Source organism: Micromesistius poutassou (assembly GCF_964030765.1).
Source record: "Micromesistius poutassou genome assembly, chromosome: 24".
In the NCBI taxonomy this organism is placed as follows: Eukaryota; Metazoa; Chordata; class Actinopteri; order Gadiformes; family Gadidae; genus Micromesistius; species Micromesistius poutassou.
Window position 1 is genome coordinate 863770 of NC_140294.1, and position 18821 is coordinate 882590.

General features: G+C 49.6%; 1 protein-coding gene across 1 annotated transcript in view; it reads right to left on the reverse strand.

The window, feature by feature from the left end:
- Positions 1-1448: 1448 nt before the first annotated feature.
- Positions 1449-18821, reverse strand: part of LOC311369718 (CLIP-associating protein 1-B-like) — a 47885-nt gene continuing 30512 nt past the window's right edge. The window contains 12 exon segments of the mRNA XM_084487933.1: positions 1449-4833; positions 5362-5478; positions 5932-6138; positions 6633-6761; positions 7331-7533; positions 8226-8279; positions 8486-8711; positions 9349-9496; positions 11971-12080; positions 12985-13122; positions 15243-15465; positions 15931-16094. Of these exon segments, the coding sequence (XP_084344059.1) occupies positions 4750-4833; positions 5362-5478; positions 5932-6138; positions 6633-6761; positions 7331-7533; positions 8226-8279; positions 8486-8711; positions 9349-9496; positions 11971-12080; positions 12985-13122; positions 15243-15465; positions 15931-16094 (1803 nt within the window). The 3' untranslated portion in view covers positions 1449-4749.

Sequence of the window (18821 nt, forward strand, 5' to 3'; positions counted from 1 at the left end):
AATGTATGCATTTTAGAATAATATAGCTTCAGTGACAGTATGAAATACATTGCCTAAAAGCCTGTGTCGTTACAGCTATGCATACAAAGTAATTAAGCAAGTTATAAAGTTAAGTCAGTAAATTATAGGCCTAACTTAATAACTTGCTTAATCATATTCCTCATATTGCAATAACAATCTGCGTTACAGCTCAACCCAGAGCGGACTTCTGAAGTAGACTTCAACGATAACTCTTGATTTACCTTAAAATTGGATTCGACCTGGATTGGATTGGATTCGCCATGTCGATGTCACCGTGTTGAGAAGGCGATGAGGACCGTGCGGTAGGCAGGTAGGAGACACGTGGGTCGGATGAAGATGGAGAAGCGGGAGCAGCAGGCGTCCAGCAGGCCCTCGGTGCACCTCATGACACGGAGACGAGCATGCTGGGGGAGGAACAGCATCTACCCATGACCGCACACGGCGACTTTAGTAACCGTTTACTAACTCGAGTAAATCAATAATAACAGTTTCATGTAGTGTAATGAGTTTTGGTTAAAGTGTTGCTGGAACTTTGATCAAGTCTGTAGCCTACCTACTTTTTGATCAACAGCCATGCAAGGCCTGAAGTGACGTCACACTGAAAGGAGCCCAAGCTCATACGCTTCTATGCTCTAAGCTTGATAATAGTAACGATATTACAACCACCGTCTGTTATTGTGCCAAAAACGCGGTTCTGTGAAGGTGGACGCTCAATAATTAGCCTACCTCAAATGTATTGAATAAATTGCACTTTTCCATACCGCGCACCAAATACCGCACCAACTTTTATTTTGAAAGTCTGTTATTTTTTCCTTTACTCCCCTATGCGAGCGTGTGCCGGACTGAGGAGCCATCCCAATTATCCCCGGACGGTTTGGGGGCCCGCATCGCTCTCCCTCCCTCTCATGCAGACTGTGATGAAGCACTGCAGACACACACGCCTGACAAGACATTTGTTCACCCCGCCGTATGATGTACAACGTGGATCACGCTGCTTTGGGACGAGCGCGCTGGATGTACGCGATGGCTAGAAAATGTTGATGAGACCTCCGATCCTGGCTCGGCTTTTTCCTCTTGAATAATAATATCGTAAAAAATAAAATAACACACACCGAATGCAAATGCACCCCTGGCACACACACACACACACACACACACACACACACACACACATACACACACGCACGCACGCACGCACACACGCACATACCGCCCGACCAATGTCTCACTTCAGCTTTTGTTCCACTAGCTCGTTGTTTTGTTCGCCTCGTGGTGTGAATTGATGTATGGGGCAATATATTGTTATACCGTAATTAATATATCACACACACACACATGTTCACACACACACAAACACAAAAAGTCTGACACTTTATTTAATCCTTAAATGTCTGCAAAGACTTTCACAGGTCGGGATGAAGGAAAAAAAAAAAAAACGACAAAGAAACGCCATGTAAATATATACATTCAAAACATAGCAAGGTCAAAGAGGTTAAATAAATACAGGACAGCCCGAGAAAAAGGAGTAAAACTAAGACAGGTGGCATGCAAGTGTGTGACTTGTGAAAGTCAGTGGAAAAAGACGGCGGTCGCACCGCTGGCTGAATTTAAAGTGACGCACGTCTCCGTGGTGAGCGAAGACGTCCCGACCCCGCCCACGGGGTCACCATGACGACGGTTACCGTCGGCGGAACGAAGCAAAAAAGGGGTGTAGTGGTGGGTGTCAGTAGGCGGCCTAGCGTTTCGCAGATAAAGCCGAACTGGGAAGGATGTACAGAGGTTTTTGGCGTATATATTTATTTTTTCTCAATACGGCCTTCCAACGTCTCGAATGAACTCACACTACTTCCACGTTGACTTTTTTTTTTCTTTTTCTTTTTTTACCTTAGTAAAACACTTATTTTATTTTGATTTATTTGAACAAATATGTGGTCGTGGCACACACACACACACACACACACACACACACACGGAACAGTTATAAACGACCGTCTCTCGGTGCTGGGAATGTTAGACGTTCTGTTGTTAGTAGTAGGGATGTCATTACCGATTATTACAAAGGCAAAGGTGGTGTTACAGAAGACAAGACGGTGACACGACAGGGCTCTACGTCACGCAGGTCTTCACGGACCCTTTCCGCGCAGGTGCCGTCGTAGGGCCCCCCGACACACGTGTCGCTCATTACACTAATTATGGCTCTGCTCCTTGTATGTACCAGGTTGCGATTCTAAGGCTAGTGGAGCTATTATTATTATGTCTACTAGGCGGGGCCCTGTTGCCATACAAGGAGCAGAGCGGTCATTAGTGACACCTGTGTTGGCCCTATGGCGACGCCTCCTTGGAAAGGGGTTGGATCAAACGGAGATACAACTTGATTGGCTAGTCAGAAGAACATTGAGTTCAGACGCAGCTGAACAGAAGTCATTATGGCTTGTAAAATAAATTCTAAAAACTAATTTTAGCCAAAAATGGTAGCGCTGGTACAGCCTTATAACAGTCTTAGAATGAAAATTGTGAGCACTGAAGAGACATGGTAAACTAATGTGTTTTTTTTACCCCACCACTGGTGAGATCTCCATAGTTGAGCTTGATAATGTTAAGAAGTAAGAACTCTATTCAACTGATTGGAATCACTTGATGGTGAAGGTTTTTAAAAAGATAAATAAATACTGAAAGTGTTCCTGTTAAGCAGCGCAGGTACATTGACCATAGAAACAGAGTCTCGCTTAAGACGTAACAGACTTTTACAGTGCTTTCACGTAAAAAAAACGAAATAAAATAAACCATATTAAAAAAAACACAAACTATGGGTATTCATTTCAAATTCCATCCATCTTCCTCAAATGTTATTTCTTTCGATATTTCCACCAGGATTTCCCAAATGATGTTCCTTTTCCAAATATATCGGGGGATTATTTTGTGTAATGTCTACTATGGCCGTTTGTAGGTCTGTCACACTTGATATTGCTTTCTCGCCTAAAAGCAGAGACAATATTTCACATTAAGAAAGGCCACACATAATATCCTCCGAGCCCATTACATTCAATTTAGAAGAGTTTCAATAATTTATACACTAAAGTTAATCCTTCTCCAACAATTGCTGGTATGTTTTACAAATGCATGTTGACAAAATGTACAAAAAAAAAACAAGAATTTCTTTCCTCTTTTAGCTTTTTGCTTACAGTAGTGTTAACGATCAATGCGTTGTTGGTTTTTTTAGGCGTGTAACCTTCTGTCCTTATTCATAAAGGAATCATTTGAAACCCGATTCAATCTCATCAGCATAAATAGGAGACGGTATCCTGAGCCTACCGTTTAGTGATTTGGAACTTCAACTCTATCACTCACAGTAGTCAATCTGGGAGCGATTCTGAGCAACAGCATTTCAAATATTTTCAACAATACTTTCAACCGTTTAACAGGACTAGGGCTGTTTCTCTGGACCCTTGTGAACATAAACATCCTTCTTATCAAAGGTTAAACCACAACTAAAACCGCTATGAGCCTTCTCTCCACGGAAATAAAACGCTGTCTTCTAAGTCGACCGACCCTCTCATAATATAATCACCCACTAGTAAGATCTACTGAGGCCGTATTGCCAAATAAGCTTCTGCTTTTACGTGCGTAATCACTGGCCAGCCAAATGATCGTTTCAAAACGACAGGGTGAATTTGGAGTAAATAGACATTCATATTTCTAAGCATTCATTGCACACCTACTTGTGCGCGTAGTTAATGCGTTTGGGTCCACAACAATGCACATTGAATCCCACATTCAGGATACATTTTGGTTCAAAGTGTTGAATTTGATCCCGTATAAGTGTAGCCCCCCCTCCCATTCTTACCCGTCACAAGACCTCGGGGGGCCCTAGGGCCCCGCGTTCCCCAAGAACACGGCCAATCCCACGTGACGCCAGGCGGTCCGGAGTCCAAACCCTTGGAAATCACTCAAAAGCGTTTGTTCTTACATTCGATATATACTATAAGGTATGATGTGTCAAAGCAAAAACAAAAACAACACGAAACAAACAGAAAAGGCTTAATATAAATGGTGGTCGGGTTTCGTTCACACGGCGACGCCAATGGAATACTGATGGACAGGAGGGGGGGGGCGTGGGGTTTCCTACCCCAAACGGCAAGGGCTGTAACCTTTATGAGAGAGGAGACAATGTGACGAGAGAGAGAGAGTTAGAGAGAGAGAGAGAGAGAGAGAGTTAGGGTCCCTCTGCTCTTTCTCTCTGTCAGTCTCGAATAGTTGGCATTCGCATATCTGGTTTAACATCTAGACCGTTAATATTCTCTCTCTCTCTCTCTCTCTCTCTCAGTGAGTATGAAACATCGTCACCCTGCCCCGTCGATGGTTTGAGCCGTCTTTGCGATCGCTCCAAACGCTCGAAAGATGGCGTGGGGGGGGGGGGGGGGGAGGGATTCAAAAGGGCTTAACTGAAAATATAACCCCCACCCCCACCCCCCACCACCCTCTCAGGTCCGTCCGCAAAGGGGAGAGGGGGAGAAGAAAAAACGACAATAGGGTGGAGGTACAGTCCACAGAGAGAGAGAGCTAACTTCAGACAGGGAGTGACATCTCTCCCGGTGGGGGGGGGGGGGGAAACAACAACTCGGAACTCCGGCGTGGACCCGTGACGACGGGAGGGGGATGGTGTGTGTGCGGTTGCCGTGGCGACGCCCCGTAAGGAGGAGGAGGAGGAGGAGGAGGAGGAGGAGGAGGCTAGTAGGAGGAGATGTCGGAGGAGCTGCTGCTGTTGCTGGTGGACGTCTGTGCCCGCTTGATGTACAGGTTGAGCAGCTTCATCTGCAGGGGCGACAAAGCGACAGCAGGGGGCGTCAGAGTCGCCGCCAAGCGCTTTAAACGCTGCACACAAAAAGTCAGACCTCGCTGACTTATCGTGAACCATGCAAAAGGGGAGGAGACTTTGTACCCTGAAAGCAAGTGATTTTTTTTTGGAGTGTTTGGTTAGGGATTGGAGACACAACCGCTAAACCTTGACGGAGGGTTTTAGAAGCCGAGATAAGACGTATACTTTCTTCATCCTAGAGGACAAATTTGGTCGTAACAGCAGCAGGCAATACAAACACAAATCAGTACAAAAGACCATAGAAAAATATAGAAATTTGAAAGTTACACCTACAATAACATACAGTATGTAAGTGCAAGTGAACACAAAGTCATGTTCTTTTACTTATCATGTATGCCTAAGCACCTCTTACATGATTTTACAACATAGTACGCCAAATCTATGCCATTTTATCGACAAAAAATGATGCTCATGTGTGTTCCACACGACAGCCATGAGCCAACCCAGGCTGGACAGGCCCGTACCTTGCTGCCGGTAAGCTGGGCCAGGTGCGGTTTGAGCTCCTCTCCGATCACAGAGTAGATGGCCACCAGGCAGAACACGCTGGCCTTGCGCACGCTGCTCTCCGTGTTGTCGTAGCCCTGCGTGGGGGGAAACGTTTTTTTAAAGGTGAACTGCTGTGTACTTTTAACATTAACCTTTACTGGTGCAATCGAGGCGCAGAAGCATTATTATACATTTTTATTTGAAGTATTGCTAGCATTGTTAGATTTGCCATGATAGCCAATACTACAGAGAACCCCCTTTGTTATAGTTTGCGTTTACAGTCATTACATTCGCATCAATCAAAGAAACTTCCGTCATCAACAGCGCTTGCATCAAAAGCAATACAAATCAAGCGCTTTATCGTCAATAGCGTAGCATCAATAGCATAAGCATCAATGGCTCCACTCTCAAATAGTGTTAGCATCGATAGCGTTAGCGTGAACACCGCTCGCGCGGGTATATCGTCAACATCGATTGCCTTAGCATTAGCATGCATTAGCCTTAGCATTAGCATTAGCATTAGCGCGGATTAGCGCGGGGGCGTTTACCTGCAGCAGGCCGGGGATGACGTCGGGCAGCAGGGAGGCCAGCGAGTCCTTGGCGATGCGCTCGATGGCCCGCGTCTGCATCTTGATGGCGGCCAGGTTGATGGGGTAGTCGGCCGTCTGCACGATGGGACACAGCACCTTGATGCACTGCTCCGGGTGGGTGGAGCTCGCCAGCGTGGAGGCCGCCTCCTCCGCCGCCCGCACCACCTGCCAACGACAACGTCAGGGGAGGAGGGGGTGGGGGGGGGGGGGTCATCGTTGAGGCATTGTGTGAGTGTGATTAGCCGCTACAAGCCGCTTTGGAAAATCGGCCTCTTCTGACATCACAGGTGGGCGTGTCCACCTAGATGTGTGACGGATTAGATGAGCCACGTTTGCTACGGTCCCACCAGGGGTAGGCCGGTGGACTGATCTATCCGGCGCACATCTAGGTGGACACGCCCACCTGTGATGTCAGAAGAGGCCGATTTTCAAAACGGCTCGAAATCCCGCTGGTGGTATGCTATGTCACCTTTAAAGAAGCTCATGTGGTCCCAGAGGGAATGCAGAGCCGCGTGAGGGAGCAACACCCCTCATTTATCCCTTTAGGGTTGTTGGTGCGCAACCGTTGACATTAGTGTCGTGCACGTGGATCTAAAGAAGTGGCCATGGAGGTGCTTCCCCCAGCTGGAGATCCCCCCCCCCCCCCCCCCCGTGCTCACCTCCTTGTGCACGTCCTTGTGGGCCTCCAGGGTCTTCATGATGGTGAGCTCGGCGTAGTTCTTGAAGCGCGCCGGCTGGTTCTTCAGGATCTCCCTCAGCACGCGCAGCGCCAGCGCACGGATGGTGTGCTGTGAGGGGTGGACGGTACGGTGTTTTTAAATCTTATTTATACCCTCGTTGTCGACCAACGTTGAATTATCAGAATACACAATACGAACATAACTAATCATATTTCTTTAACTACTGACTTCTCCCTAATAGTTAACTGCTAACTTACTACTAGCTGATAACTAGCTAGCTACTAGCTTACTACTCACTAGCTCCAAGCTAACAGCTGGCCGACTACCGGCTCACAACTAGCTAGCAAATAGCTGATACTTGCTAGCTGTTAGCATCTCGCTAGCAAGTATTAGTATTAGCAAATACTTGCTAGCTAGATGCTAACAGCTAGGCTAACTACTAGCCTAGCTGTTAGCATCTAGCTAGCAAGTATTTGCTAATACTAATACTTGCTAGCTAGATGCTAACAGCTAGGCTAACTACTAGCCTAGCTGTTAGCATCTAGCTAGCAAGTATTTGGCTAGCTGACTAGCTAAAAGTTAGCTAGCCAAACACTTGCTAGCTAAATGCTAACAGCTAGGCTAACTACTAGCCAACACGTGTTGAGCGCGGGGGGGCGGAGGGGGGGGCTGCTCACGTCTTTATCCCCCAGGGTCTCCAGCAGCAGCAGCAGCGTGGTCTTGAAGTGCTCCTCCCACACCACCTGGCTGTCCTCGCGGGCCACCTTCAGCAGCTCCAGCAGGGCGGCGCGCCGCTGCTCGGGCCCCCGCTCCGCAGCCTGGCCCTGGGACAGCTCCTTCAGGAGCTCCCCCACCAGCTCCAGCTGCTCCGCCGGCCCAGCTGCACACACACACACACACACACGGACACGGATACATAGGGACACACACACACACACAGGGACACAGACACATAGGGACACACACACACACACACACACAGGGACACAGACACATAGGGACACACACACACACAGGGACACAGACACATAGGGACACACACACACACACACACAGGGACACACACACATGGACACGGAAACATAGGGACACACACACACACACACACACACACACACACACACACACACACACATAGACACAGACACATGGGGACACACACACACACACACACATACATAGACACAGACACATGGACACAGACACATGGACACACACACACACACACACACACACACACACACACACACACACACACACACACACACCCCAAACGACCATGGTTAGGCAGAAATAATTATAGCAGGACAGATGTTTTGCAAGGCATATAATATGACATATATACTAAATTGGCTGAACACATATATTTGTACTCTACCACATATTCTACCACAATATGATAAACGTGTATTCGCATTGAACATTGCCTCGGCTTTTACACAGGAAAGCAATATTTCAACCTTGTGTGATACCAACATATAAGTGCTGAATGGTAATGGTAGGTGTGTGTGATTAAACAAAGTTCCCAGTGAAATGCTAGAATGGAAAACGTGCGACACTCCGCGACCTCACCAGGGAAGCTCTTGGGCGGGGCCACTTTGTTTTCAACACTTTCTTGCCGACGGCCTGTCACGGATAAAGAAATAGATATTCAGTTTTATGCAAGTACCGAACCAATAAGTGACAGTTTTTCCACATCGCCAATACAACACTTTCATCACCAAGCGTCAAAAAACGTATCGGCTACTCCCGACATAACGCCCGTTGACCATTCCCCCCCAAACACGACATTCCTAAAGAAAATCGGTTTTCCGAGCGACGGAATTATTCACCGTCGGGGGCGTCGTCAAACAGCGCCCCCTTCAGGGGGGTCTTGTCCAGCGTGCCGATGGCGTCCGTGTAGTTGTAGGGGTTGTAGTCGCGGAAGCGCGGGCTGGAGAAGGAGCGCGGCGACGGCGTGTTCAGCAGGGACGTCTTGTTGTCCAGGGCCGTGCGGCCGCCCTCCCCCACGCCGTTGCCGAACCGGGGGTCCGAGTCCAGGGAGGCGCCCAGTCCAGACTGGGGGGGGAACCACAAGCACAACGTGTTCGGTCAGCCACTGTGTCTACACCTTGTGTCTACAAATACGAGTTTGTTTGGTCAAACCAATATTAAAAGGTGACATATTATACCACCAGGTATAGTGAGTGTGATTAAGCCGTTACAACTCGCTTTGAAAATCGGCCTCTTCTGACGTCACAAGTGGGCGTGTCCGCCTAGATGTGCGCTGGATAGATCGGTCTACCAAACAACCCGGTGGACCGTAGCGAACGTTGCTCATCTATCCGTCATACATCTAGGGGGGACACGCCCACTTGTGATGTCAGAAGAGGCCGATTTTCAAAACGGCTTGTAACGGCTAGTCACACTCACACCTGGTGGTACAATAGGTCACCTTTAATGTGTCCAATATCTCGAAAAACACTCAAACTCTCAAAAAAAATAAGAAAATCGGCATATACGTAGCTCCAGAAATGTTTGCGCGTCTAGTCTAACTAACATCTTAGAAAACACCAAAACAACTTCAAACACGAGATTGGGAATTCATCAGTCACTGGACGCATGCAAAAAAAAAATGCAAAGTCCTGAATCGTGTCAATCTGCGCGCCGTTAAACCGCCGCCAGCGGGGGGGGGGGGGGGGGCGGCGTTGCTCACCAGGGAGTCCTTCCTGCCGTCGCGCCGCTGCGGCTCCATCAGGTCCTCCTGGCTGCGGAAGCGGAAGTTCTGGATGGCCTCGGTGACGCCGCGCAGCGAGCTGTAGATCTCCTCCGAGTTCAGGTTCTCGCTGTCGAACTCCAGCAGGCTGCCGTTGACGCAGACAAATTTCCGTTACGTAACGACTCGTCGTTGTAGGCACGGACGCGACACGCTAACGCTAACGCTAACCTTATCAAACGGACCAGTCAACAAAACGTTTGAATTTAGAAAAGACATGTGGTTCCGATTAACTTTAGGACTTTGTTTTGAATCCATTTCTCTGGCCCATTGTGAACCCCTGCTCTAAGTTGTTTTTTTGTGAGCTAACTTAACTTAATTTCCCGTTCACAGCTAACGACGCGGCCCTTCAAGGTAATTCAATCCCAATAATGACGTCCCTCACTTAGCAGTTTACAGATTTCTATTTTCTATTAATTGGGAAAGAAATATCGCATCTCCAAATCTTAAAAACACTCGATACAATTGAACCAATTCATCCAAAAATAAAACAAATTGTGGCTGAAAATCTAGGCCACCCAACTCTACATCAATCCTAATAGTGTCCTGTAATATGTTAAGCACTGTTAATACTATACCACTCTCTCTAGACCCTCGCCTTAACCTTTAGAGCTACAGAGCAGTGGATGAAGAGGACACTTTGGACGTTCAAACGCTGGCCTTTTCGTTGATTCAACTGGACCGTCGAGGGTTCTTGGGTCATTCCAGTGTGGCCGGGCCGCATTTGGACCAAACAGCAAACAAGTCATGACAAGTCATGATGAAGTAGTGTGCATTCAGGGAGCACGGAAACGTGCATGTGCACGGTTGCTGCATGCATGCATGTGACCCGGACAACAGCGCATGACAAGACGTGACGGACAAGGCAGCTGGCTGAGCAGGAGGGCTCGCTTTGTTTTCTTCCGTTTGAATGATTCCAATTCCAATAATGCACAAATTGATAACATCAAACCAACAGTAATATAATGAACACAAACCGATGAGGGGAACACATTGAGGAGATGGAGTGCCTGGGTGAGGGCCAGGGTATCAGCAGGTTTCAACTAACCCTAACCACTTCAGTGTAAGACTTTGAAATACCTTTTTAATGCCATTTAGACCGCAATTTAATACCGATTCCACTCCCAACGTTCAATAGGTAAAAGACAGTCCTTAACCTGCAATTGGTTTAGAAGTATACACCCTCATTGACATGCGTGCAATTAAGCAGTGCTGCCTGTCTAACACCAAAAGTACCCTGCGTACGATATGAAGTGATCGCGGGCTATGCTATCTAAGATATTTCATTTTTTGTTATCGATGCCATTTGATCACTGTAACTGAAATTAGTCCCCAATTTAGAGAAAGAAGGGGTCAAATCCTTTGTTTTTGCAGTCCTCCCCAAAACACTATGCGAACGTTGCACTCTGCCGCGAACACAGGTGGCGATCTGTTCCTGACGCCTGAGTGCCTTCTCTAAGACCCTCAGACGTCTCTGTGACACTTAAGACTCTTGAGACACTTTGAATACCTCCGCGGGTACCCTGTGGGACAGACAGTGTGTGTGTGAGCGTGTCGACACAAGCGGGGTTTCTACAGTACACTCGTTCAGGAATTGCACTTCCTTCCGTCTAAACAACATCTCCCACGCAAAGACCGCTGTCACAGCAACACTGCAGCTGAGTTCAGAGAGTTTGCCGATTTATTTTTTTGCACATCTCCTGTACTGTGAAAGCCTGCCAATGGGAGGGGGGGAGGGGGGGGGTGACGACGAGGAGGTCGGGGGGTGAGGTGGAGGGGGGGGGGGGGAAGGGAGGGGGAGAGAGGAGGGGCGGGGGCGGGGGGGCGGGTGTTACCTGGGAGAGTAAGCACGCCGGAGAGCCCTGAGAGAGGGGGGGATGGTGGTGGGGGAGGTGGGGGCAGAGAGCGGGGTTGGGCGGGCGGAGGAGAGGACGCCCCACGAGCGACTGATACCAGACGGAGTGGGTGGGGGGTTGGGGGGGGGGGGAGGGTGAGAGTGTTTGTTTGCAAAAGTTATAAAAGAGGACGTATAAAATATGTGGGAGGGAGAGGGTAAAAAAGCGAATATGGAAATGCGTGGGGTGGTGAGAGAGGAGGGGAGGGGTGAGGGAGGAGGGGAGAGGAGGGGTGAGGGAGGAGAGGAGGGGAGGGGTGAGGGAGGAGAGGAGGGGAGGGGGGAGGGAGGAGAGGAGGGGAGGGGTGAGGGAGGAGAGGAGGGGAGGGGGGAGGGAGGAGAGGAGGGGAGGGGGGAGGGAGGAAGGGAGGGGAGAGGGGTGAGGGAGGAGAGGAGGGGAGGGGTGAGGGAGGAAGGGAGGGGAGAGGGGTGAGGGGGAGGCGATAGTTGAGGGAGGCGATAGAGGAGAAGAGACGGGGAGAGAAGAAGAGGTCAGCAGGAACAAAAAGGAAAAAAAAAGAGAGGAAGATGTGAAACAAGAGAGAAAGTCATCAGCAGCAGTAAGAGAGTTTTGCACTTGAGGCGCTAAGCTACGTCGCTACGGCCCGGAGGACGGGACGGGACGGGGGGTTTCCGGGGCCCCCGGGGGCCCCCACCGTGGTTCCTACCTGGGGGAGAGCCCGCCGTGGGAGCAGTTGGTGGGGGAGGTGAGGGGGCTGCCACGGCTGCCCGGTTGTCGCGGCGGCGTGGGCGCCGAGTGCTGGGGGCTGGGGGACGCCTGAGACAGGGAGGGGGGGGGGAGACGAGAGACACACACACACACAGTGGTCAGGTGCGGCCCTGCTAACCCGGTCGGGGCCGGCTTAGAGGGCCCCGGGCTAAGGTAGCGCTATGGGCGTGGACCGCATGAGGAGAGCTGGGTCCTCGCTTGTGAATGTGTTAACACATGGTAGAAAGTACAGCATGTCCACTGAAAGGATAGTTTTAAAAGTGGAGCTGGCTACCGTCGAGAGAGGACCGCTTCATACGCGTTTGTTTTGTGAAAGCGTAACAGTCTGCAGCATCAACACCAGCTTCAGAGTCCCCACTTGCAGGCTGAACCGTTTTAGAAATTCATTTGTGCCCACCTCAATTAAGATCCTAAATGCCCCCAGGACCAAATAAACTGTGCAACTATACTATTCATGACCCATGGTATAATACCAGGGGGAGGGAGGGTTTGGGTGGGTGTGTATGTGTGCATCGCACTGTCTCTTGTATACTGTGTATGTGTGGCCTGGGGCCTATATGTATGTATTGTCTGTACCTGTACTGTTATTATTGTAAAGCAGCTTTATATGACAGCATGGAGTCCAAGACAAATTTCCTTCAAGGACAATAAAGTGTATCTTAATCTTAATCTTAACTCAGTTGCCCCCTGAAAATGGTTCAAAAGTTCCGAGGAGGATTTGCTTTTTTTTATGTTGAGGGTTGTGACATAATTAAGAAATGACGTTGCGGGGTCCAATGGAGTTGATGTTGCAGGCTGTGATTGCCAATACATATACTTCAATCCTGTTGTTCATGGATGGAAATCATGTTACATTGTGCGTGTGCGCGTGTGTGTGTGTTGGTCCGCTGTTGGTCCTCAGGTGGATGTGAAGCAGTGTGTGTGTGTGTGTGTGCATGTGTGTGTGTTATACCATGACGCTGTTGGTCCTCAGGTGGTTGTGTAGCAGCCTGGTGGTCCCGTCCTGGAAGGTCTTGGGCAGCGCCCCCAGTAGCATGCTGAACTCTGGGGTGTTGAGCTCAAACAGAGAGATCAGGACCACCTGGGCGGCCTGGCACACGCACGCACACACACACACACAGACACACACACAGATTTATATACAAACTATTGCAGCAACGTATACGCATCCACACACAAACACGACTGAATAACACATCCAAGTCCATTTAACTTACCAGTACTTGGACAGATACTATTTGTGTTTGTCCTATAACCATCAAAATGTGTTAGCGCTAGGACACCTGATCACACTCCTTTTAGGAAAAATAAATCCATCACAAGGAAAGGTGCAGACTTCAAGCACTCAGAACCCCGACGGGCTGAGGTCAGGCTACGTGCTGAAGCGATGGCGGTAGTGCAATTGTTACATTCTCCCCCTGTTGTACAACGCCAGGCGAATGCTTGCATGGATCGCAGTTTCGCTTTTGGGCATGCGTCGCACCCCAACTCTGACATAGGTCACGGGGGAGATGGTTAAGAAGCAGGCGGGGCCCCATGTGCGTACCACATGACGGGAGCTGTGAGTTTTTGGTTTGTTGTTAATCTCTCTGTCCATGCTCGAGACCTGCATAAACCGCAGACCTTTCCTCCGTCATCCTCTAACGAACAACCGGGAGTACACTCCTTTTAGCGAGACATGAGATTGGGATTAGGGTCAAATGTGAGAATCCTGCTGGGTTAACCGTTGACGACTGCTTTAAAAAAAAAAAAAAAAAAGATAATAAAAAACGCTTAATGCAAAGAAACATGCACATTGAGGAAAAGATGCACGGACTGGATGAAAACACGCCCCCGGGGACAGCGTTTTGCTTGCTGAAGGGGTCAGGCAGAGTCTCGTTGCAGTAGTGGTGGTGGGGGCGGGGGCGGGGGGGAGGGGGAGGGGGCTTTGCATCGTCCCATCGCCCGTTTGATCTGACTGACAATGAGCGGCCACATGAGCGATCTCAAAATGCAAACCGTTTCCACGTGTGTCACGGCATCATCATTGCGGCGGCTAGCCAGGTCCGTCTGCGCGGCGGTCGGTGGGGGGGGGGGCGGGACGGGGCGGGGGGGGGGGGGCAGGGAGGGACGGGGGGGGTGGCGTTAGTGGAGGTTAAAGCTGGTAGCTACAAGCTGAGATCGGGTTGGGTTGGGGCGGGGCGGGCGGGGGGGGTCCGGGGTGGGGGGTGGTCGGAGGTCGGTGCATGCCGTGCGGTAGCAGGGGGGGCCTCTACCTGCTTGCATCTCTCCTCCACGTTGCCCTCCCCAGGCAGAGGGCCAGCGGTGGGGGGGCGACACGAGACCTCCTCCCCTGACCAGCTCTGGAGACTCTGGGGTCGGGGTGTGTGTGTGTGTGTGATGTGTGAGTGTGTGTGTTGTGTGTTGTGTGTGTGTGTGTGTACCCGGGACCGAGGGGGAGGGAGTGGGGGGGGGGGGTGGGGGTGGGGGGTGGGGGTTTTGGTGAGCGAAAAAGAGAGGAGGAGGTGGAAACAAACAACAAAAGGAAAAAAAAAACACAAATAAATGAATCAACAGAAAGAAAGGAAGGCGTGAAAGCAGAACAGGGCAAATCAAAAAAGAACTGCACACACACAACTGAATGAAAAAGGGGGATAATTCCATCAACCGAAATCTGGCGGGAGGCCAGATTTCCCACAGTTCCACAGCGGAGAAGCATAAACAGGGAAACAACAGCCGACAAAAAAATAACAAGAGGCCGTTCACACATAACTGTACCTACTACACCTTTAAGTTCTCTGTTAAACTTAAAGGTGTCGTGGGTACCCTTTGAGATCTATTATTTCAGGGTAACATTAGAAATGGTGTTGCGATCTTTCAGTTAGTAGTGAGCGAAATGTTCTGTGAGAATATCGGTTTCAAGTTGACTGCGCCTGCATCAGCAGGAGACCATTTAGCATTCACCAATCAAGGCGTCCCTTCCCTGATTGGTTCGCGGGTGAATCCGTCTCGCCCGTCAATCACAGACGTCTGAATCTGAAAACACGTCTCAACGGTGGAGAAAGACAGACGGGGAGGGGAAGGCTGTTCATTTCCTCGCCCTCTCCTGCTCCTTCCCCGCCTTTTTCGTCACAACTCTCGAACCTTCCCTACTGCAGCTTTAATACTCAGGGGGTTACCCCGCGTTCTCCCGGTTACCACGGCAACCCCGTCCGTCCCCACCCAGCCTACCTTGCGGACCTCGGAGCTCTTGGGCTCGGTGGTCCAGGTGATGACGCGGGAGACGGCGAGGCGCGTCTCGCTGGAGTTGACAAAGTCGGCGGGGTCCATGTGGCGGGCGAGGGCCTCCACGTAGCGCAGCAGCGCCACCTTCACCTTGAGGTTGGGCGTCTGCGTCTGGTCCACGATGAAGCGCATCAGGATGTTGAACTGCTGCTCGCACGGGAAGGACTCCCTGTGTGGGGAGGGGGGGGGGGGGGGTGGGGAGGATGGGGGGGAGAGGAGGGAGGGGGGAGAGGAGGGAGGTCAGAAGCAGACTGATGCCGATACAGAGAGACAGAGTGACACACAGACAGACAGAGAGAGGGAGGGACAGACACAGAGAGAGAGAGAGAGAGAGAGAGAGAGAGAGAGAGAGAGAGAGAGAGAGAGAGAGAGAGAGAGAGAGAGACAGATAGAGGGACAGAGAGAGAGACAGATAGAGAGTCATAGAGAGAGTCATAGAGTGAGTGATAGATAGAGTGAGTGATATAGAGTGATAGAGTGAGTGATGGAGAGAGTGAGAGAGAGTGGTAGAGAGAGTGGTAGAGAGAGTGATATAGTGAGTGATGGAGAGAGTGATGGAGAGAGTGATAGAGAGAGTGATAGAGAGAGGGGTAGAGAGAGTGATAGAGAGAGTGAGTGGTAGAGATGCACCCACCGGGTGACGTCCAGGGCCTTCTGGACCTTGGCCTGCACGGAGCCCAGCAGGTCGGCGCCCATCTTCTTCAGCAGCTGGGTGAGCAGCACGAAGAGCCAGTCCTGCAGGTCCTCGTGGTGCAGGCTCAGGAAGTCCACCAGCGTCTCCAGGAACATGCTGAACACCTGGGGGAGGGAGGGGGGGAGAGAGGGAGGGACACACACACATTGATTGGGAGAGAGACACATGGAGAGACAGAGAAAGTGACAGAGAGAGAGACACAGAGAGAGAGAGAGAGAGAGACAGAGAGAGAGAGAGAGAGAGACACAGAGAGAGAGAGAGACAGAGAGAGAGAGACAGAGAGAGAGAGAGACAGAGAGAGAGAGAGAGAGAGAGATTGATTGGGAGAGAGACAGAGAGAGGGAGACAGAGAGAGAGACACACAGGGTGAGACAGAGAAAGTGACACAGAGAGAGACAGAGAGAGATTGATGGGGAGAGAGACAGAGACAGAGAGGGAACACACATATCTATACACAACAAGACTATACAGGGTATACATGCCCTATTCTATACAGGGTATAAAAAAAATAAACCCCTATACTACAGGGTATATATATATACCCCCTGTGTTACCGATATATCCATGGAACAGTGTGTCTGACAAAGATATGAAGGCAATCTGTGTTAGTCTTTCGTGTTATGTCTACATTAGTCTATTATTATGAATATGATGATGATGCCTGTTCTGTCAAAATTAGGAACACTATAATATGATGAACATGTTCACGTTTGTTAAGTCAACATTAACAACGCTATGTTATTATGAATACGAGGATGTTACGTTTGTTACGTCAACATTAGGAACAGTCTTATTATTATGAATATGCATATGAATATGAAGGTCCGGCTGGCCACTTACTCTCTGTGTTAGTGGGTCCGTGGCAGTGCCGACGCATGCAATAGAAGAACACACTCCGTTAGTCAACACGTACCAGTTAGTTTGACAACGGGAGAACACTTAAAGGTGCCGTAGGTAAAGGCTATCATTTGAGGGTGATTTTGTTAGGAATGACGTAGCCATCCGTCAGCTACTAGTGAGTGAAATGCTTCATGAGAATATCTGTTGGTAGATTACAGTGTCTGCCTCTGGATGAGACAACTTTGTTTGTTAGGCCGTTCCTGCCTAATTTCTGACCAATCACGGGCGTCTCTTCCGTGATTGGTTTCGAGGGGAATCCATCTTGGCAGGCCAATCACAGGTGTGTGGAATGCAACGCTTCTCAACGGTGGAGAAACATAGTTGGGAAGCAGAGTGAGGCGGGACATTTCTCTGGTTGTTTAGTTTCAAAATCGTGCTCTTTTACGATCGCTCTAAAACCCCTAAATTGTTACCTACAGCACCTTTAATTCAACATCGAATGCCGTAATATATGCGTACAAAAAAAAACCAATGCATTTGATTGACACAGGCAGAAACAACATGAAGACTGTTCCAGGTTTACATGACAGCAACACGCTACAGTGTCACATGTCATGAGAAGGTGCTCCTCTCTAGCCAAGCACACGGGGGTCCTAGTGGGAGTCGGTTGCTAAGCAACACATGAAGCCACTATTGGGAGTTTCACCGCAGGAGTCCGTAGGAGCTGCCTTCAGAGGGCCCCCCCCCCACCCCTGCTGGGGACGTTCTGCTATCCATCCCGCTATGAGGAGAGGTCTCAGCAGCTAGGGGGGGGGGGTGGCGGTCGACGCCTAGTTGAAAGGTTCTAGGCTGGATCCCAGACTGTTGGTCTGTGGGGGCCTACCTGTGGGGCTTCATGAGCGAGATGCTCCTCGGTGACCTGCGTCGGGAATCAACTGGAAGTCACTCTGGAGGAAAGGCTCTTCTAAGCGGACTAGGTCACCTGACGTCCGGACGCCTCCGCTGTCGCGTCGGGGGCCGGTTTCGCCCTGTCGGGGCTTATTTCCCCCCCGATAATGACCGATGATTCTGTACATTATCCCTTACATGACAGCACTCTCTCTCTCCCGACAGTCATCCACATGCGTATTGTTCGCGGCGGAGGAGGGGGTAGATATGAAGACCGGACGAGAAACTGACGTCGCTGAGCTGTCCTCCTCCTTCTAAACTGAAGGAGCAGGCGGAGAAAAGCGCTCTCCTGCTGGGCTTTCATTGAAATCAAATACATAAAAATGTCGCCGGCCGGTCTAGATGTGTCGAGGTGTGCGCGAGAGACGCACGGACGCACGCTTGCCACTTTGGTAAATGCCACGTTATACAGTACGTTCGGATCGCATGATAGGAATAGATCTATTCCCATTAGGAATCTAATCGGATCAGAAGTGTCCATCTACCTCCGGCCGTGACAGTGACAGTGGAGACACTGTGTCCTGAGCCTAATGTCACTTTGTCACTTTATCATTTTTACCCATCATATCACTTCATCACTTTTTTGTGTGTGAACTGTGCTGATGCAATCTTGTCACTTTATCACTATATCACTTTAAACAATTGCTCACCACATTTAGTTGTACTTATTTTATTCCAACTTATGCAGCAAACTTGCGCATTGTTGTATATAATATATACCTACGTCAATTGTCAAATTGTCATTTTTGTGGCATTGTTGCATTTAGTTACTGTTGTACTTTATTCATCTTTATCCTATTGTGCTTTGCACTTTGTTGCATTTTGTTACTTGTTTTATTTTCTTGTATTTCTTCTCCACTTTTATATCGCAACTGTTGCGCAGCAATTTCCCTCGGGATAAATAAAGCTTCTTGAACCTCGAGTCTTAAATCTAAACGCGGCTAGTGTGGAGCTGGACAGAGCTGATGTGTAATATGACGTTTGCACTCCACAGCCATTCCAGTTGTTCCCATTCTGTGTGTGACCGCAAGATGGGTTTACTC